At 50.1% G+C, this 21,309-nt stretch overlaps 1 protein-coding gene across 2 annotated transcripts in view; it reads right to left on the bottom strand.

Moving 5' to 3' along the window:
* Positions 1 to 129: 129 nt before the first annotated feature.
* SLC8A1 (solute carrier family 8 member A1) overlaps positions 130 to 21,309 on the bottom strand; it is a 107,760-nt gene continuing 86,580 nt past the window's right edge. For both annotated transcript variants that reach the window (XM_083858162.1, XM_083858161.1), the window contains exons 3-8: positions 13,394 to 13,497; positions 10,477 to 10,494; positions 8,776 to 8,906; positions 8,068 to 8,167; positions 4,309 to 4,584; positions 130 to 2,651 (exon numbers count right to left, since the gene is read on the bottom strand). In XM_083858162.1, coding sequence (XP_083714288.1) covers positions 2,275 to 2,651; positions 4,309 to 4,584; positions 8,068 to 8,167; positions 8,776 to 8,906; positions 10,477 to 10,494; positions 13,394 to 13,497 — 1,006 coding nt within the window. In that variant the 3' untranslated portion in view covers positions 130 to 2,274. The remainder of the gene's footprint in view (positions 2,652 to 4,308; positions 4,585 to 8,067; positions 8,168 to 8,775; positions 8,907 to 10,476; positions 10,495 to 13,393; positions 13,498 to 21,309) is intronic.

Below are 21,309 nucleotides of genomic sequence, written 5' to 3'. Positions count from 1 at the left end.
CATGGAGATGGAGAGGGAGGGCATGAGACTGGGCAAGGCAAACCAATGAGTCAAGGTGAGATGGGGACAAAAGGGGAAACAGCTGGAGGGGAGGGCTCTCCATAGAGAATATGCAGGAGCAGTACTGGATCTGTCAGGAATCATTACAAACTTTATTTCTCTGTGCATTGTGTACCATTGATAAGGATCATCACAATTAGTGGACTCACTGCCTATAGTGGTGGGCAATACACACAAAGGAAAAAAAAAATGAAGCCAAACAGATGAGAATGAAATCGTTGTACATAAAGGTAATCACAAACCTGAACAACCTGCACCTGTGTTTGATTTTCCCCCCAAAACAATGAGAAACAAAAAAAAGAAAAAAACCCCCAAACAAATCAAAAGTGAAAAAAGGCTCAAGAAAAAAAAAAAAAACCAACCCAAAACCAAACAACCCACAACTTCATATTCCTAGAGAAAACCTTACAGCAGGTGAATTAAAATTTCCACAGATAGTTCAAGATGAGTACAAATACCCCCAGCCAGCTGGTTATGGTACAAGCATCAGACATGGTTTTCAGCTGGGTGGGAGGAGCTCACCATGGACGTGCAGGCTGGGAGTTTTCCTGGCTGGAATGTCAAGGAAGCCTGGCAGAGGGCAGGGGTCAGAACAACACCAGTGCTCAGTGTCTCCCCTGGGGAGCTCCACACCCACATTATTCCCTGGCTGGACTCTACCCCAGCCTGCACTCCCGGCATCAGGGGGGTGATGCTGAGTTACACCTCCCTGTCTCTCCCTGCCCGGTGATTTTGGGTTAGGAGAGTGCAGAACACCTTTCCCTGGGGGGATGCTTCACTGGCCCTTAGGCTGGATGATTCTGCCTCCAAATGGCTGCGGGAAAGGACCAGCTTTGGGGGCTGGTCCTGATGGCTTCACACTCACAAACGGGGTCTGTCACTACACCTCTGGGGATGAAGGGAATAGCAGGGGGCCAAGGGCTTTGAGGCAGCCACTGACTGAAAAGGCAGAAGCATGTGCGGTGCTGGGAGCCAGCCAGGCTTGTTCCCCTCAGATTACTCACCCCACTCCCTGGCACCTTGTGTAAAACCTCCTGTGGGCAGAGGAGGCCCCCGCACTGCCTTCAGCTCATCAGAGGACCTGGGGAGTGGGTTTTCCTCCCCTGGAAACCTACAACTGCATGGCTGTTATTGCTTCTCATGGAGCCACGCCACCAGCAGTGAAGTGGGGACAGCTTTCCATCCTCTCCGCCCCCACTAGGAGGAAACAAACAAACAAACAAACGAGAAAAAAGAAAATCCCCCAAAAAAACCCTATGGCAAAAAAAAAAAAAAAACCACCCTGAACTAACTAAAAATAAATAAAACCCAGTGAAAAGAAAACGCTTGCAAATCTGCCATGCTCAACCCACATGGTTGGGAGGACTACCTCTATAGGATGCTATATACAGATAGATTTCATTTCATTCATGCAAAAATGTTACAAGTACCACGACAGCATGCCCGAGGAGGAGGAGGAGCGGGAGGAAGGCTCCCACCACCCTGCCCAGCCCCAGCTTGGGACACGGGACACGAGGCTGTGCACCCCCAAAAGCACGGACAGGGAGAGGTGAGGGGCATGTGGGTGGGAAATGCTCCTTGTACACACGCCGGAAGGAAATGAAAAAAAAAAACAAACCCAAAAAACCAATCCCTAATCGATGACGAGAACGGTTTGTGTTCTATCCTTAGAAAGCTCCCGGCTCCCCCTTGTCTCCAGTCCGGTCTCCCGCTCCTCTCCCGCAGGGCCAGAGGGCTGTTCCCGATGGCGAAGGCAGCTGGATGGCGGTGGGATGTCAGAACCCTCCCTCTCCTCTCCTTCCCTTGCCCACTGCTCTGTCTCTCAGCAGCTACTCTGGCTTTCCTCACCGGGCCGAGGCGCCCCGGCCGCCTCCAGGTCCGTCGGTCGGTCCGTCCTGCCGGGGCGGTGGGGGGAGTCGGCGGTGGGATGGGGCTCAGTGCCCACCGTCCGCTCCCGTTGGTCGAGTTGCAGAAAAGGGCCCTGCCCCTGGCTCCTGGGGACGGGTCCTGCTGGCTTTGGGGTCCTGCCTAGTTCAAAAGGATGCTCCAAAGCCGCTTTCCATCAGCAGGTGTGTGAACATGGCAAAAAAAATCTCTTTTTTTTATTCTTTCTCTGTTCGTTATACACGGCTTTATATCTATATCTATACCTATATACCGCTCTATATAGATATATATAGATATACACATATTTACTACCTCCGATTGTCCCTTTTAGAAGCCCTTTATGTGGCAGTAGGCTTCCAGAGATGAGAAGAATATGTACAAGAGCCAGAGGAGGATGAAGAGGGAGGACGTGAGCAGCTTGGAAGTCCGCGGCCCGCCCAGCTCACCTCCGATCTCGGGTCTCCGCCGGTAGAGCAGCACTCCCACGCTGATGAAAGCAAAGATGGTGAAGAGGGTGACAGAGAAGGCCAGCGTGCCAGGGGACACCTGGAAGGCCTGCCCGTGGGCCGCGTGGTAGATGGCTGCGATGGACCAGGCCACCCCGATGCCCAGGAAAACGTTCACGGCGTTGCTGCCGGTGACGTTCCCGATGGACGCGTCCGCGTACTGGTCCTGCGTGGCTGCCACCTTGCTGGCAAAGGTGTCTGTGGAGGGAACAGGGGGAGAAACACCCTCAGGAAACACTCAGGGAAAGATGGAAACCCTCAGGGGAAGATGGAAACCCAGGGGAAGGGGGCAGCTTGGGGATGCCTGGGGAAAGAAAATTATGGGTAAAGGGGGTAGGGTACAGACCCTTCAAATGGGAGTTCCATTAGAAATTTCATTAGAAATCCCATTCCCCAAAGAATCAGGGAATCTGGTTCCTGTGGACCATCAGGGTCTGGAAATGCACCGTAGGGAAATCTAAATGGTCAGAAATACAGGACTTCTGCCTTCCCTGAGGGCCAGTGCCTTGTGCAGGCCCTGGAACTTTGGTAAACCAGGTTGTCCTCCATCCCTTGGGAAGAAGAAAACTATGTGGCTGGGTGGGCGCTTGCTCAGGTGCTCTGCCAGCTTTAGTACCAGTGATAAAACTTGGCCAGCCATTTTAATGGAAAACCCTGTGCCAGGCAGAGCAGTATGACACTGCTCTGCACCACAGGGAAGTGCTGATTTTACATCCAAACCCACTCTGGATCTGCAGCGGGGGGGAGGAGCAGGAGGGATTTTAGCCTGTGGGTTTGTTCAGGTGAGCACTCTCAGCTGACAATGAGAAGATGAGTCCTGAACATATCTGCACACCCAGATCACCTCAGGTACAGGCAGCCCAGGGTGGCTCAGGAAATGGATGGAAATGGATTCCAAAAAAGAACTTCTTAAATGCTGCCTTATGTCAGCAAAAGCATGAGGGAAGATTTTCACTGACAACCATGTGAGGAAGCCCTGCAAACCTTCTGCCTAAAGCCTCTACTGCCAGAGGTCTAAAAAAATGCTCCTTCTTCTGTTACTTGCCCCAGATCTGTTCTTTCTTTCGGTTCTGCTGCTTCTTCTCTTTGCCTTTGGTAGCATTAGGACAAGTTCAGGATCTTTGAGCATCTGGGTGCTGGTAACTGGAAGTTTGAAGGTGGTGAGGGAAGATGTGACTGATGCAAGGGATGGCTGGGGTGGGTCAGAGATTTTCCTTGTCCAGAAATGAGGCTCTGCCTGCCCAGCACAGCCCATGGGAGAAGGGGAGTGAAAGGCACAGGCTCTCCTACACCAGCTGATATGGGAATCCCCAGAGCTTCACAAGTTGCATTTCAAGCAGCTCCCCCAGCTCAGCAACCTCACCTTGATCCACCTGAACCTGGTCTCATACAGAGCTGTCCATGCTGGAAAGTGTGCCCTGAGTACAGACTCACGCTTAATTCATCAGGAGCAAGGTTAAAGCAGCAGATGCTTCAAATGCAGGACTGCCAACAAAGCATTTCAACCAAAGACCAATTCCCACTCTGAAAGTGGACACTAGAGAGGCTGCCCACAGAAACAGATACTTTGCAGTCTTTGCAGTGGGATAGTCCTTGAAATAATTCCCACGGGGCTAAATCCACATTCTGGTTCTATCCTTCCGTCTGGGACTGGAAATCAATTTCCACCTATACCTCAAACCTGTGCTGGAGGAGCCTGCAGAGCACAGCTGTCCCCAAAGCCAAAACCAAAGCCAAAGCTAAAGCCGAAGACAAAGCCAAAACCAAAGGCAAAACCAAAACCAAAGGAAAAGCCAACTCCAAGCCCAGCCTGGTGGAGCTGGACCTTCCCCACAACCCCCGTGGCTGTGCTTACCTGGCACTGATGTCCCCAGGGCCACAAACACCACAGCAGTGACCGAGTCCTTCAGGCCAATGGTGCAGCCAAAGTGGGATGCCAGGTCACCAATGAAGGCTGTCAGCAGGCCAATCATGAGGATGGAGACAACGAAGCAGGCCCAGCCGTTCCAGTAGTCTGTGGGGGGCACGAAGGCAAAAAGGACCTTCCAGAAGACGGTCAGAAAGTGCATCACATAGTCAAAGCAGGAGGGCAGCTTCTCCTCCCCACATTCATCGTCGTCGTCATCTTCCCCTGGAGGAAATCAGCAGTGCCTCGTTAGATTTGCTCGTCCTGGGGGAGCTGGGCAAAGCTCCAGTGCAAAGTGCACCCCCCAAAATGTTGTGTCTGGTGATTTGGGCCCTGGAAAGCCTTGACTTCTAAGTATTTTATTTTCTGAGCAATCATCAGAGTGGCTCGATGGCCTTTCCTTGCCCCTTTCCACAGCACAGAAAGACACCCCAGAGGCAATGGTTTAAAACAACAACCTGCACTTCAGAATATGCAGAGCCTTGTGCCTGCACCTCTTCCTGAGTTTAATCACCAGATGCTTTCTGAGACCTGCCCCAGAGCCCTTCTCCCAGAAGATGTGGGAAATCACCAACCTTATGCTGGCCAGAACTCACTGGGGCAGGCAAACCCACCCAGAGCAGCTCCTGCCTCATGGAGACTCCCACAGGGAAGCCCCTTTTGAGCTGCTCTGAGCTGCTCTCCACAAGTGCCTGCATTTGCTCCCAGCTCTCTGGGAAGGCAGCTGGCTTTGATGGTTGCTGAGCTGCTCTGGTGCTTCACCACCTTACCTTTGCTGCAAACCAGGATCAAGAAATGGATTTCTGCCTGCCCTAAAACCTCCCAGCTCAATCACTGCAGGTTGCCCTTCCCTGCTGCATTTCCCTGCCCCTTCACATGCTTCCTAACAAGCTCTGGTTGCCTGTTCCTTGATGTCTGGTCTCCCTAGGTCAGTGGGAACTCCCTTTCCTGCTCCAAGCATTGGCACCTCACCTGTCTCTGCAGAACCACTTGGCATCCAGCCTACAGGGAATCCCCCTGGTGTGGGGCTGACCCCATCAGGGAGCCCACTGGGGCTGGTGACCCCTTGTCTGACCCCTGCAGCTCTGAGGAGCTGTCTGGAGAGCCTGCTGGCCAGCCTGTGCCCCGGCCAGGCTGCATGGCAAATGTGGGGCATCCCCAGCCTGGCACAGTGCACAACATCACTGTTGTGGCACAGTCATAAACTCCTCCTGCTCGCACTGGAACCACTCCCAGACTTGAAGGGGAGGTGACACTTTTCCAACTCAGTCAGTGGGAGCTTTCCTGCTGCCCTTAACAAACAAGAATAAGTTTCCAAGCCATGAACATTTGGGATTCCATAGCCACTGAAAGGCGTGTTAAAGACATCCCTTGCCTTTTGTCTGGTGATTTTCCACATCTTTGATGCTTTTTTTTCCCCCAGCAAGGATGTGGACCACCAGGTCTCCCTGCATGGCTGTTGGAAGAAGCTCCTCAGCAATGGGAAGATGCAAGCTTTGGAGCTTCAAGAAACAGCAGCTAATCAGAGTTACTAATTTGGCAGATATAAATACCTATTCCTGTGCATTGTTGTGAAGAAAAGGAACAGTGTCCCAGCCTGTGCTGGCCTGTGTTTTTCCTCAGTGTTCAAAGGCTGCTAATGGCAGGAGACCATGCTGTGCCTGTGCTGTAATTCTGCAGCAGGTTTTTCAGCCCTCTGCCAAGCTCGGGGTGGCATCAGGACTGCTGTGCACCTAAATCTTTATGGACTTGATAAAACAGACTGAAAAATGAACACGAGTGCCACTGTCCTAACTCTCATCCAGATCTGTCCATCCTTTTGCTGAGCAGCCATGATGTCTCTCTTTTGAAGAGCTGGCCACATCTTGTGGAAGTGACTGAAAACAGAGTGGTGTTGGATGGTGACCCAGGGGTGCACTCAGAAACAGGCCTGCAAGCCCCAGAATGTTTTTGCAAAGTATCTTTTGCAAAATATCTTTTGTGCAGACTAAGACAGCCCAGAATGGCACAGCACAGTGTGGCACAGCCTTGTCTGCACCTGCACTGCCCTTCCACAGACCTCACTCTGCTGCTCCATCCCCCTGTAAATACTGCCCTGAGTTGATCGTTGGGTGGGAAATGGGGGGTTAAAGTTTCTTTTCTCAGCTGGGATGTTACATTTTGAAGCGGCGACAGGTGACTTTCGTTCAGAGTGAGCTGTGGGGGAAAAACTCAAACCCAACTCCCATTATTTTAACTTATTTAACATTTTAACTTATCTGGCTTGAGGAGCTAAAGCCTGGCTAACCTCCAGAGCTCAGGGACAAACTACTGATCCACAACTGCAAGGGACAGCTCCTGTCCACCAAAATAAATCTCATTTATTAAATGCTTGTTAATCATCTGTTAGCTCTGATCACAGCTACATATTCAAGACATGGGGGCAACAGGGTTTCCACATAACTGCAGTCTTTATGTGTGTCACAGAGATGGACCCAACCATCAGTGACTGTCTTTGCTTTAACGTGGGATGCAATCACATAATTGGTTCTGGCATAGATTAGTTTAGCCATATTAGCTACGAAACCTGCAGCAAGGATTGTCTTGCATGATAAGTTCATGCTGAATGCAAAATAATGGGAGGCTCTTGCCTGGAGGCTTTGAGGAGAACTGTGCTACAAGAGGAGGGATCACAATCTGAGGAGAAAGCTGCTGCACTGAGTCCTGCCCTTGCTTTCCAGAGGCAGAGGGTAAATGGCACTGCCATCATTTTTAATTACCTGGTGCTGGGCAGAGGTTATCTTGTACAGCAGAGTTAGAGGTAGGAAGCTGAGTGCTCCCCCATGCATTCAGTGCACAGTTAGCCAAATGAGAGGTAATGCCTTCCCTAGGGATTTAATTTCAGCTGGTTGGTTTTGCCCTAATGTGTGTGCACACACAGCCCAGGGTGGGCTGTGAGGTTGTAACATCCAGCCAGCAAGTAATAGTGTTTCCAGCTGTTAAAACAACATTTGCAGGAGACCTTCTTTCTTTCTTTTTCTTCCACATATATGGGAACAATAATATATCCTCAACTGGGCATGCTGTTAAACATGGCACCTCTGAGAACAGTACAACAGGGCATGTGAGGGAAAGGCAATTCTCCAAGGGAGGGAGGGTAAGATCATACAGGATCTGCTTCAGCCACAGATACCATGGGCTGCTGCAGCTACTGGGCTGCTAAGCCATAATCCTCCAGCCACAGCTGGCTGTGGCAGCAGGAGTTCCAGAAAGAAGGGCAAATTTTGGCTCACAGAGGGTGGCTGCCTTCAGGATTCACACCCTCACTGTTGCCTTGTCCTCACCACAGAGGTACAGGGAGAATCAGGGAAGGGGAGCACTGTTGCTTCACACCAGCACCATTTATGCCACTCTGAATTTCCACACTGTGCTCCCCTCCCAGCTCTCTCCCACTGAGCTGACTTTTCCCCCTGTGCCGTCTGCTGCCAGCCAAGGCGTTGCTCTGCCTGGTGCTGCAGACACACTCCACGCAGAAGGTTTCCTACACATGAGACAAGGTGCCCTCACAAAAGGCTTCAATCAGCTGCCTTATTTATGCAGAGGCTGTAAATAACTCTGCCACCTGTTTTGCCTCCTGCTGCTCCACTCCAGCCTGTGTTAGTGATGCAGCCAAGGCGAGCTGGGAGCGAGGGTGGTCGTAATTCACCCGGAGCCATGGCCCAAACTCACCCGCGCTGACAGTAATGGCCTCAATGAACTGCTCCCTCCAGCTGTTTGTGCCAACCACCAGGGCCAGGTTCGTCTTCTTAATGAGCTTGTCCACCGTGTTCTGTGGAGGAAGATGCAGAGAATTAGGGGCTGGAGACACTGGGCTCAAACCCAGCAGTGCCAGTGCTTACGGCCGTGTGTTTGTGGAATGAACTCAGCAGATTTTAGGCTCCAGCAGCAAACTCAAATGTAAGCTTTTGCAATTCCCTTCGCTGATGCTAAAAAAGACCTTTGGAAACCTGCTCATGGATGGGAGTTTGACCATCTCAGAGCCACTGTAAGGGTGGCATGTTATATTTTTATACTACAGAAAAATGGGAAAGATAAAGCAGTGGCCAGTTTTCAGCTCTGGCATGTGCATTCACAGCAGCTCAGCTGCACAAGCATCACTTGCATTTGGGGTTCTTTGCACTGGGAGTGCTGAGCTTGGGGCTCATTCAAGGCTGCCTTGAGCAGGACCAATGTGCAGAACTCACTGTGAGAACAGGGTCATATTTTAAAGCAGCCTGCAGCATTTGGGATCCCAATTCCTGTTCTGTGTGTGATTCCATGCACGGCCTTGCTTTGCTCCAGTACCATCAGCATGAGCCTCCCAGGGCTGTGCAAACCCAAAAGGAGGGTCCCCAGCCAGGGGGGAGGAAGAAGAGGGATGCAGGATGTGAACAGTACCTTGAACTCATAGGATTCCTCAATGATGATCTCGAGTTTGGTGTGCTCCCCCAGGACTGGGCGCCCCATCTCTGCGATCCGACGCTCCTCCTCCTCCTTGCTGGTCAGGGGCTGCTTTTCCTCATTCTCCTCTGCAAAGCAAAGAGCCCCCAGGTGAACCAGGCCCAGCTGGTCACTCTGCATCTGGCTTATGGCAGGGGGGGAGGGTAGGAGGCCTCCAGGTGGGAGCACGAGTGACAGAACAGTGGAGAAGGAGCAACAGAGAGGACAGTTTTATGGAATGCTACCAAGAGGTCTGCAGCTCATCCAGCCTCAGGAGTCCTGCTCATCCTGGGGCTGAGGAATAGCTTATTGTTTGGGAATTGCTGCCTCTCCCATAGGGATGCTGGGAAGAGGAAGGATCAGTGCTGAGGCTGCTCCATTCCCCAGCAGTCCAGGTCTGCAGTGAGGAATGGGCAGGGCAATTCCACCAGCCTGTTCCAACAGGAGAGCACCATCAGCAGCCCCAGGGCTGAGACACACAAGAAATCTTGGCTCTGCCTCCTTCTGAGCAGAACTCTGCCTGGGAGAGGGGGCTGGCAGCCAACACCTGCTGTGATGGCCAGGCTGGAGGAAATAGCACAGATGTAAGAAGCCATCACCAGGCCAATGCCTGGCTCCAAACCCTAAAAGAGGAGGCAGCAGAGGGACTACGAGATCAGTGAAGCAGGTTTGCACCTCCACTGTCATCTGTGCAACCTCTGGGGCATGGGGACTGCTGGCAGCACGCCCTTTGTCACTGTGTCCCCTCTACAGACCTCACTGCACCCCTTTCCAGCCCATCTGAGGGATGGGCAGGAGAACATCAGGGCTAAAATGGGCTGGGGTAAATCTGTCAGGAGGCAAACACCCCAGTCAGTCCCCGTGAGACTGACACGGTGCCACACCACAGGTACCTTGGATGGAGACCACGGTGCAAGGAAGAGGATGATCTCTAGCCTGGACCTTCCTGAAGACAGGTTTGCCTATTGAAGTGATCATCAGGAGATGAGCAGGGGGGGATTGCACACACTGCACACGCTGTCCCCGTGCAGTTAGTGAACTCCACTCTCATGTCACACGGGGTTAGTGCTGCTCCCTGGCCTGACAAAAGCCCTTCTCCTGCTGCAGGCCAGAGAGACCCACCTTGGAGCCAGGACCTCCTAAACCTGAATTATGTCCCCAGGGCTCCTGAGGGATGGCTCTGCAGCGTGAGGGACCCAGGACCTTTTGTCCTGTGTTGTCCAGCTGAACGAGGGAGGCTTAGCTGGGTCATGGCAGATGAACCAGCCCTGCTGCTGGAAGGGCAGGGGCTGCACATCTTTAGCAGCCATGGGCTCCTGCAGCACTTGGGCACCCAGTTCAGGTCTGGGAAGGGAGGGAAGAGCCCTGTGCACAGGGAGGGGACAACTGGATCAGATGGAGAAGCCCACCCTGCTCCAAGACATGGGGTGGGGTGGCAGATCACCCTCCCTGAGGTGTAGTTAAATGTGTGTGGCAGGCAGAGCACTCTGTGAGAGGACATGGTGTTAATGGGGCCGGCTCAGCGCCTGCTTACCATTCCAGAGTTTCCCTCCAGGACAGAACAAAAAGCAAAGAGGAAACCAAGAGGAAAGAGCGGGGTGAGTATACAGCCATTAAGAGAAAGGAACAGGGGGACAGGGGAAGAGTAGAAATCCATACCTGTGATGGTGAAGCCACCTAGATGAAACCAAAAATGAGAAAAAGGGAAAGAGAGAGAGAGAGAATAAATGAGGATTAGTGTTTGCACATCAACATAGACATGATGGTCCTTCCCTGCCCCAGTGTGGACACGGAGCCCCAGGGATAGTGCGGGGAGACCTGAACACAGGCTTTTCAACCCACACCTGCAGGCTGCCACCCCTTGGTGTCCCATATGTGCTGTGGAAGGGGTAAAGTCTGCCCTGGGGCTGTGAGTGCTTTGGGGGACGAGGGTGGCTTTGCTTCCCCCTCCCCAGCTGCCCTATCCTGGAGGTGGCCAGCAAGGAAATCCAAAAGCTGCTTCGGCTCTAAGTCTCCCCAAGACAGGAGGCAAAGTTTGTACTGTCTCTTCAAAAAGGATTGGCTAAGTTTCCTCTCCAGCCACAAGCATCCCTTAAGGGGATCCCTAAACCAGGAGAGCCAGGAAATCCTGTTTCTATCACATCAGTTTTGAGGTGATGGGTTAATTTGTGTGGCACAGGTTTGTACCTCAGGGCACTGGGCAGGTTCACTCTGGCTGTAGCAGCACCACCCTCCCAAAAATGCTCCTTGCACCGTCTCTCAATACCAGTGATTTTGGGGCTCTGCTCTAAGCAAAGATGGGGCATCAGGTACCTGAGCTTACTTAAACAGTGCTGACCACCCTAAAAGAGAATGCTGTGAGCAAAGGAAAACATCAAGCAGAATCGATTGTCTTCCAAAAAATACACAAACCAGAAAAATGGAAAGGAGAAATGAATGCGCGCTTACCAAGCTCATTCAACAACAGGGCTGTGAAGGAGACAGAGACAAACACAGAAGAAGAAAAGTAAATGAATAATGAAATCAAAAGGGATATCCACAGAAAGACACCAGATCCCAGGGCAGAGGTTTCAGATCTGTAAAGCTGCAGGATACCATTAGTGTTAAGAGCAAGACACTAAATAGAAATGTTTCATGGGATCGATGACTTAAAATAAAAACCATTGCAGACATGGGGTGGATATGGGATTAAAAGACACACTCCAAAAAATTCATTTTTCCCCCTTTGAATTGTATGTGCAAGATCTTCCATTGGCCTGGGAGGCAGTTCTGCCCAGGGGGGGACACAAGATGTCCCATGTGCAGCAGCTTCTGGCTTTGACCTCCTCCAGCTGCCTGACGGGGAGCAATGGCTCCGGTGGTAGCTGCACTTTTGGCACAGACAATGAGAGGAGAGGAGTCTGTGGCAAGGCTTGGCTCAAGTTGTTCATCATTTTAGATCTCCAAAATGAAAGAAAAAGCCTCTCCCTCATTGCCCTGGTGGATCTTGGGCCCCACCACAGCCCAGGGTTGACATTTCAGAGTTGCCCTCATCTCTCTGAGTGCACTGCTCCTCCTGCCTCACTTGTTCTTGTACCAAACCATGTACAAAGAAACAAGTTTAAAAGAAAAAAAAAACAAAAACAAAACCAACCCAAATAAAACTTGCATGGCCAAAGCAGCAAATAGCAGCTTTAAATAGTCCTTTAAAGTTTTGTCTTGTCTTCCACCCAGCGAGCTGGCAAACCTGAGCCTCTCTCAGGTTTCCGCAGTTATCTTTGTGACCAGAAAGATGAGAACTTTTTTTCCTCTTCCTTTTATTTCTAGATAAAAATTTCAGCTGGGATCTCCAGAGCTGGGACCACAGTTTTTAAACCTTGGATCTGGAAAGCTTGTTTGCTCCTGCTGGACTCGCAAGGCTGAGCTCACACTGGCCCCTGTGGGCAAGGATGGAGCTGCTGAGCTGAGTTGTCCATGTGTAACTTCATCCTGGCAGTGCTGTCCATGCTCCACAGATCCACCAGCCCCACTTAATGACACAGACCCCACTGCAGTGCCTGAGTCGTGCCAGTGTCTGATTTCTTAGCCCAGCTTTTGTTAGGTAGTCAGGTAAACCAGCAGGGAAGCTGATGGAGGGGACAATGCAGGTGACTTAGCACCTGAGCTGAACGGGAGTGTGGCATGTCCCCACTCAGTTTGGGGACCACTGAGGGCCCTCTCTGTTCTGATCAAATAAATATTACAGCCTAATGCCTGCTGCAGGGAGAGCTGATGTCCCAGAAACTAGAAAGCAGCTCCAAGGCAGACGGACCAAATCTCCTGCAAAGGCTTTAATAATGGTCCATCTCTTAAGGAACTCTAAAAGTGCTTCTTGCTCAGCCACCAGCAGTGTGCAGAACCAGCCACTGCCATTAATCCTCACTTAATTTTCTAGCAGAAAAAAAAAATGCATGTGGAAAACTCTGTCTTTTTTGGGAAGTTTGGCATTTGGTTTAGAAATGTGATGAAAGAGGAAATTGTTTTTATTATTCCTGTGAGGAGCTATTATCCAATGCAGAGCCATGAAACTTCATTTGAGCGTAACCTGATTTACCTAAACTGATTGCATCTCATGGCATTACCTACTTGGGCTGTGATTTTTGTCTATTTTGGGATCCTAATGCCAGTACAAAAAAGGCTAAAATTACTGCTCTGGCCACGCGTTTTATTTCGAATGAAAGCTGCTTTATCTTCTGATAAAAATGATGCAGTGCTGCCCTTTTCACTTGTCGAGGCTGGATGTTCTCTTTGATTAAATGAAGGTGGAGCTGCAGCTCAGCAGGGCAGAATTCCCAAAATGTCTCTGAGGGCTGGGGATGCTCCTGCCCAGGCGCTCTGGGGTGGTCCCAGGAGCACTCCTGGCTCCCTGAGTGGGATGGAGTCCTCTCCAAATGAAAGAGGAAAGGGGACAGAGCAAAAAGGTGCAGCGGCCAAGCTTCAGAGGAGGGAGGGCAGACGGGCCAGGAGGCAAAGAGCGAGGAGAAAGGAGTGTGAGAGTAGGGAGACACAGAGAAAGCAGCAGCGTCTCGAGAGCTTGGCCTGGTTTTTACTCTCACACCTTTCACTCCTCGTCGTAGCCACACCGGGTCCCCAAGCACAAGGAAGAAACTGCACTCTTTCTCATACTCCTCACGGTCAAGTACTCTAAGGGTAATGAATTTCCTGTGGGAACACAAGACAAAGGCAAACACATGATTGGCGTTGCACGCACGCATGCAGGTCATGTCCGCCCGTGGTGCTGACAGAGATGGTTGGGTGGGGGAAAAGGGGCTGCACATCCCCCCTGGGGCCTATGGGGAAGGGCAGGAGCATCCTCACCACCTGACCTTGCCTTGGGTGGCCTGGGGGACAGGCTGTGCCCAGGGGGGACAGGGGGTGGCCCTTGCTCCTGCCCTTTTCCATAGGCACGGGGGATGTGAGCTCAGTGTTGCAGGTGCCAGACATGAGTGAGCCAGACAGGGACACACAGGCTGGGCTGGGCCCCAGAGCACATCCCCCACCTTTCTTCTCACTCATCTCCACCAGCCGGGGCTCCCCGATCTCTAGGTAGAAGGTCTTGTTTTTCTCATACTCCTCATCATCTATCACCTTGATTGATATCGTTTTGCTGGAACAGAGAAGAAGAAATAGAGGTTCAAGAGTAAGGGGGGAAAAGGAAGGAGGAGGAGGAGCAGGGAGCAGAACAGGAGGAGGAGGAGAAGGTAGAGGAGGAGGAGGGTGGGAAGAGCGGGAAGAGGGAGCTGTGGACAGAAAACAGTGGCTTTGGTGGCACAGGCTGGAGGGACAGCACAGTCAAAAGCAAAAGGCAGGAGCTGATGGGCCAAGCTTGTCTCCCTCAGGATGGGCATGGAGCACAGAGCACCAGCAGGTGCCATGTCACAGAAACACCCAACTGGAGCCCTGGTTTTGCGCTTCAGATGTTTTGGTTTTCTGTAATTATTTTCCCAGGGAATTTTCTGTAAACAAGACACATGTTTTTGTAACTGTAACGTTGTTTACATTCTTTCCCTAGCAGGGACTTCTTCTTGAATGTCCGTCTGGTCTGACCAATGTGATTGAATAAGTTTGTCTTTGTGTCACAAATCAAATTGGTCTGTGTAGAATAGCATAAAAGGGAGACACATCCCAAAAAACAGAGGAGTCATTTTCAGCCTTCTGAAGTTGGAGTCTGTGTCGTTGTGGTGTAAAAGAGTGTCACCCAATGCTGGGCATGACACAGCCTGTGCCTCTGGTAATGCACCCCACACCCCCAGCAGGTGCTTCCAAATAGGGAAAGAGCTTCACTTTACCTTTAGACATTTTAAGAAGCTTAACTAGAAAGTTCTGTGCCCTTCCCACTGTAATTGGCTCAGGGCCAAGAGATAAGCACCTACTGGACCTTGTCACCGTTCTTCAAATCCTGTATCTCTCCTTATTGGCAGCAGGCCAGGTTGTCCCTCCTAGAGCATCCAGTATTTAGGAAGGAGCACTAAGGAGGTAAAGGGCTTTTTGGAGTGTTTTAGCAGGGTGTCAGAGGTTTGTGCACCTTATCTTTTGTTTTCTGTAAAATTGGTTATTTTGTTATTTTTCCTTATTAAACCTTTTGCTTTACAAAACACCTCTAATTAATTTTAGCCACTTGTCTGCAAAGGCTGGACCCTCAGAGATTGATATATTTACACATGATTTTTAAGACTCTAACCACCTGTTAACCTGTATCATGGGCCAACCTCCCCCAGAGGTGTCTTGGCAAGTCCCTGTCTCAACCCCTGTGGTATAGAACAGCCCCCTGACAGCTGGCACACCTTGCATGGGCACCAGCACTGGGAACCAGCACAGCCCCAGCCCCTGGGAGCATGATGCACTGCTCAAGCTTGGCCATGGGAGAGGCTCTGTGCCCCCAGGCTCAGCAGATTCATGAACAACACCATGATCAGCTGCTCTGTTTGGGCTCTGGAGGCTCTGATTTACAAGCTCGAAAGGGATGTCGAAGTTAGGACTTTTCCTGTGGAGGGAATGCAAAGGAAAAATGGCCTCTCTGGTCAGGGCAGGCACATGGAAACCCTCACTGATGGTGAGATTTTACTTCTTTAATTTCACTTTATGAGCAGCACATCCCTTCCCAAGCCTTCAAGGTTTAGTCCTCTCCCATTAGAGAGCTGAGCAGCAGTTCCCTCTCACACCACCCAGGGGTTGCTGAATTTGCCCAAGAACATCACAAGGACAGGTCCAAAGGCAGAGTCGCTGCTCAGAGCACAGCCACAAACACACACCACAGAAGCTGAAAGCCTCAGAGGAGGCTGTGGCCACCAGGAGAGAGATTTGCTTCTGGAGCCACTCAATCAAGTAAAAATTGCTTTTCCAGGGGAAAAAAAAAGTTAGCATGGCAGTTTTTCAGCTCTTTTCAGGGACTCACAGGAATGCTCAGCTGAAAGCTGCTCACCAGGAGGTGACCAAAGCTGAGATACAAACATGGGCTGGTGGACCTGTGCTGGTCCTTCCTACAGTGCAAAGTCATTGCAAAGATGTCATAAATACATATTATATTGTTGGCTTTTTGCAAGTATTAAAATAAATATTATATGTATAATGTAAAAATAGCCTTGTTGTATGGATATAGTTTTTATTTCTGCAATTAACAAAATTAAGCATAGTAGTCATAGTTAATATAGTATACTTAAACTGTCTGCTTAGCTAAATAACATCCAGTAAACATATAATAAAGACCTTACTACTAACAGGCCAACTATCAAACACCTACCATCTATAAAAAGTATAGACCAAAGCCCAAATTAAAAGTAATAAAAAACCCCAAATTAAAACCACAGTCAAAAACCATGAATACTCTAAAAAAAAACCCAATGAAATCTAAAGAGTAGCAATGCAAAACAGTCCCTAAAATATAAAAAATTAGTTGGTAGAAAAGTATAAATATGCATAATAGTCTATAAATATGCAACAGACTAACATGACAGAAAAAACATTTAAAAAATATTTCCAAAAATAGTAAGTGAGCTCTTGGCTAAATGCCAAGCACCCAGCCATTTTAACTCTTTACTTTATTTCTGTCTCCTATCATCTTTTTTTTTTTTTTTTTTTTTTTAAATTAAACTTTTTTAATTTTACCAAAAGAAATAAACCTTATTTTTCACAAAAGACAACAGGGACAGAAACCCAGCAGCGTCTGCTCCTTCTGGAGGCTCTGCTGGCTGCTATGGCACTGCTGTGGGGACAGGACCTGCTCTGGCTCCCCATCTTGGTCCAGACAAGAAATAAGAAGGAGCAACAGTACAAAAGAAAAAGCCAAGGCAGTGATTGTAGTCCTGGGTTTGCTTTCCCCCCACAGCCACCTGACAGCCCTGTAAATATTTTTACTCAAACCAGCTTTTTGCTCCCTCTCTGCCCAAGCCTGAATTCTCTGTCTCTCCAGGAAATGTTTCCTATCCCACCCCTGGCTCCTCTGTTTTCCACCAGCACCCAGCACCAGCTGAAATTCCCCCAAGGCTGCTCCAAGAGATGATGGAGGAGGTTCTGCTGCTCCTGGCAGGTCTGAAACAGCAGAACTGAAAACCCTATAAACATGGAAGGAAGCCACGCTCTAGGGGAGTGAGACTGAGGCCACTCTGCTGTGATTTCTGGCTTTCTCCTTGCCCTGCACATCTGCACTGGCCACCCAGAGCCCCCCAAGTATTTGGCAGCAGAGGAAACATTTTCTACTTGAGGGTAAACACCTCCAGCACTGGGAGGGAGAAGCCAGGGTGATTTCTTGTGCTGTTTGCTGTGAGTCAGAAGTGTATTAAGTTTGCCCTTCATGCTTTTAATGAAACCATTTACTCAAGAGCAAGTGATGGCTGTGGATAGTGTAACAATGCAGCACAGCTCACAGCGTAATTGTATTTCACAATGAATTTCTGTAATAATTTGTTCAGTTTGTAATTATTGCTGCAAAAGGTTTGTACATAGGAAAAATGGTTACCAGGCAGGCAGCTGAGCTTGCTTTGCGTTGATGAGTTAGGGGAAATTATCATGTATTAAAAAACTAATGAAGGATATAAAAATGCTCCCAGTTAAGCTTTCAAAGAGAACCTGATGGAATTACCAGAATGGCACAATTTCAGAAACATTACTAACAAAATCAATAATTTTCCTGACAGCTCCTATTAAAATGTACACTGCATCCTGGCCTCATGCAGGAAAAGTCCCCTCAGGAAAGTTAATTAAGAGAGGTGCCTTCTCAAATTCTGAGGGCAGCAGAGACACCAAGACATAAACTTCCCGTGGGTGTACTCTGGCTTGCCATGTGTGGCACGTCTCAAAGCCCCACAGAATAATTCTCCCTCACAAAAAGAAATCTGTGTGCTAGTTAAAAAAATAAATTTCTGATGCTTAGATACCATAGCAAATGAATAAAGCAGAATAAGGGGGCTTTAAGTGCCACTGCCAGGAGGTGGTGGTGTTCTGCAGTTTTCCAAGTGATCATTCCAGGGTGTGAACCAGTGCCCTGTGCTGGGTAGATTTGTGCACTGCTGCTGTTTTCTGCTGGGAACACGGGCAGGCAGAACAAATGGCAACTCTGCTCTCTGGGTGGATTTCCAATCAGCAAAAATTGCTGAGGCGAATTTGTCCCTGGGATGAGACTGCAGTCCTGAGGGAAAGGATTACCTCCTTAATGGTGAACAGCAAGGATGTGAAAATAACACAGGCTATTCTGAGCTCCTTCACAGCCTTCTGCCTCTCCCAAAAACCCCCTTCCCCGGGTCCTGCACACACCTGGCAGGGCTTGGGCAGTGCAAAGGAAGAGGGCAACTGCAAAATTTATCCTGCATTAGAGTAAGCAGGCACTGATGTCCCCCTGCTCCTGCTGGACCTTTCCATGTGGTCCCTGCTTGTCACTCTTCCCCCAGGCTGTGGCTGTGAGAATGTGTGAAGATGTGTGAGGGTGTGTGAGGATGTGTGCAGCACGCCCCCCCCACGGGCTTTCCCTGCATTCCAGGACTGTGGTGGGAATGAGGGGGAGCATGGGCAGAGCCAGGATGGCTGCCTGAGGCTCACAGAGCTGATGCCTTAAGTCTTGGCTTTCATGTATTTCAGATTCTGTGCTGCCCAGGGGTGCAGTTCTGAGCTCACATTCAGTGTCACTCAGCTCTTCACAGAGCAGGGACACAAAACAAATCCTTTTCCTGCTGAAGACCAAGGACAACTTTCAGCCCCAAAAGCACAAACCAGGGTGGCTGAAGGGAGGAACAAGAAGGATGGGACCTCACAGCCTGGAGCTGGAATTGGACAATTCAACTCCAATATGCAAATGGACCAAAACTTATAAAAATGTAAGACCTTGTGACCATTCAGCCATTTTGTGATCATTTTGGGTCCACCCTGGGTGTGTCCCTGGTCAGGCCCTGTCCTGCCCAAGTTGGATCCTGGAGGCTTTTCAATAAATCCCTACTTTATTTTCTGGCTCTCTCCAGTCTCTGTTCCAGGTCAGCCTTCCCAAGGCAGCAGGGCAATCACAGCACTGCCTGCAGCAGCTCAGCTCCCTGCCTCTGGGCTTTCCCAGCTGGACACAGCAGGATGGGGAGGCCAAACAGCACAAGCACCTTCTGAAATTTGCATTTAAGGTGTCTCTCTCTCCTTCTGGCTCAGGGGCTTTAACAGAAAACCAAAGGGACACTTATCAGAGATTTGTTTCTGGAGCCACCCAATCAAGTAAAAATTGCTCTTCCAGGGAAAAGAAAAAAATAGCACAGAAGTTTTTCAGGGACTCACAGGAATGCCCAGATGAAAGCTGCTCACCAGGAGGTGACCAAAGCTGGGGTACAAACATGGGCTGGTGGACCTGTGCTACTGTGGTCCTTCCTACAGTGCAAAGTCATTGCAAAGACAACAGGGACAGAAATCCAGCAGCCTCTGCTCATCTCTGGAGGCTCTGCTCACTGCCATGGCACTGCTGTGGAGACAGGACCTGCTCTGGTCCCTCATCTTGATCCAGACAAGAAATAAGAAGGAGTAACAAAACAAAATGGCAAGGGGTAAGGGACACTTATCAGTACCCTGAAACCCCTCATGCTGCGTCACCGTGGGGCCAGGATCCAGGAGTCCCAAATCCACAAGACAGAGGGGAAAAAACCCAAGGGATTAAAGCAGAAGATCAAACAGCCTCTAAACCATTGCACATTTCTTCACCTCATGGGAATCTGGGGTCAATACAGAGTGTATTTCCAAGCTGACCCTTCTAGAGAGAGGCCAAAAACCAGCTTTGATTTGGGGCTGTCAGTGTCTGGAGGGCATCAGCAGCCAGCTTTGGAAAGGTTCAGGCAGGACATGCTGGAGGACAGGGGACATAATCCAGGACACCTCTTGGCAGTGCCAGATCTCCAGGAGCAGAGATGTCCAGCACTCACTTCCTCATCTCCCTTTCAGAACCACAGTCCTGCCAGAGCTGGAACAGCCAAGAAGTTCTGCACATAGTCAGTAACTGGTGTCTGCAGTGGGCCAGGAGAACAATAACCTCTAAACCAGCTGTTAGAGCAGCCAGTGACAAGCTTGCCCATGAGCTGCACAGACACTTGTTCCTGAATCAACAGAGGGAATGGTGCACTTCTGCAGCTTGTCACCCATCCAGCTGATCCACTGCTCACCCAGCAGAGCCACAGGAGCAGCTTGGAGGATGTCCAGCTGCAAATTCACAGCTGCAGCACCCAGGCTGGGCAGTCAGGAGTGGTTGTGCTGCCAGCCCTGATGTCCCAACAGAGCAGCAATTCCCACCCAAAGGGCCACCAGTGACAGTGAGGGAACAGCCAGGAGGGACACATGTTCTGGAGGTGACATTGCACAGCCACATCCATTGGGGCTGCCTGTCCTGGCACATGCTCCCATACTCCTCCAGAACTCTGCCACACTGATTCCTCACACGTCTGCCTGTCAGCCAGTCACTTAATTAGTGAAATTAGAGCTTGTCATGAGAGATGGGCACGTGGTACAGCTGATGTCTTGGGAAGGCTGACCTGGAACAGAGACTGGACAGAGCCAGAGAATAAAATAGGGATTTATTGAAAGGCCTCCAGGATCCACCTTGAACAGGACAGGGCCTGACCAGGGCTACACCCAGGGTGGACACAAAATGGACAACTGGTCATGAGACTTTACATTTTTATAAGTTTTGGTGCATTTGCATCTTGGGGTTGAATTGTCCAATTCCAGGTTCAGGTTGTGAGGTCCCATCGTTGTTCCTCCCTTCAGCCACCCTTGTTTGTGCTTTTGGGGCTGAAAGTTGTCCTTGGTGGAAAAAGATTTGTTTTGTCTACCTGCTCTGAATGAGGCTCAGAACTGCACCCCTGGGCAGCAGAGAATCTGAAAATATGAAAGATAAATCTTAAGGCATCATAGGAAGCTTCCAGCCTCACACAGCTCATGTGGTCACTGGGCTCTGGGCAGTGCCTGTGGAAGAAAACTCCCAAATCATCATCATCATCATCATCATCATCATCATCATCATCATCATCATCATCACCTGAGCCAGAGGGCAGGGCCACATAAATGGGCCCCAGTCACAGTGAGGAGCCTGGACCAGACCCCTGGGCACAGTTGGAACCAACCACCAAGAGCAGCTTTCCTGCTCAAATTCCTGGCAGATACCCGAGGAAGGAAGTTGCTTGTTGCTGGAAAGGAAAAGGAGGTGATGGGGCTTTACTTCCACCAGCTGACAGCAAAATTGCCCCTTTTGGTGAGGAGGTGGCAGCCTCACATACAGAGAGACACCCAGACCTGTGGTGGAGATGTTTGTCCTAGCCACAGGGCTTGTGTGTGTGTGTGTGTGGTGACACCTGCTCAGCCAGCACAGGGACAAACCTTCCTGAGGGACAGAGAAAGGGCAAAACCAGGTCAGATTATGTGAAAGACCTTGTGCCACACGTGTTTTTAGCTGTTCAGCAGTGGTCTTTGACAAAGGAGAGGGTTCATCAGGGCTCCTGTCCCTGCTGATGGGTTCCCATCAGT

The sequence above is a fragment of the Zosterops lateralis genome, assembly GCF_965231275.1.
Source record: "Zosterops lateralis genome assembly, chromosome: 3".
NCBI lineage: Eukaryota > Metazoa > Chordata > Aves > Passeriformes > Zosteropidae > Zosterops > Zosterops lateralis.
Note: the sequence above shows the minus strand (reverse complement) of the source record. Positions and strands in the feature narration are given on the sequence as shown.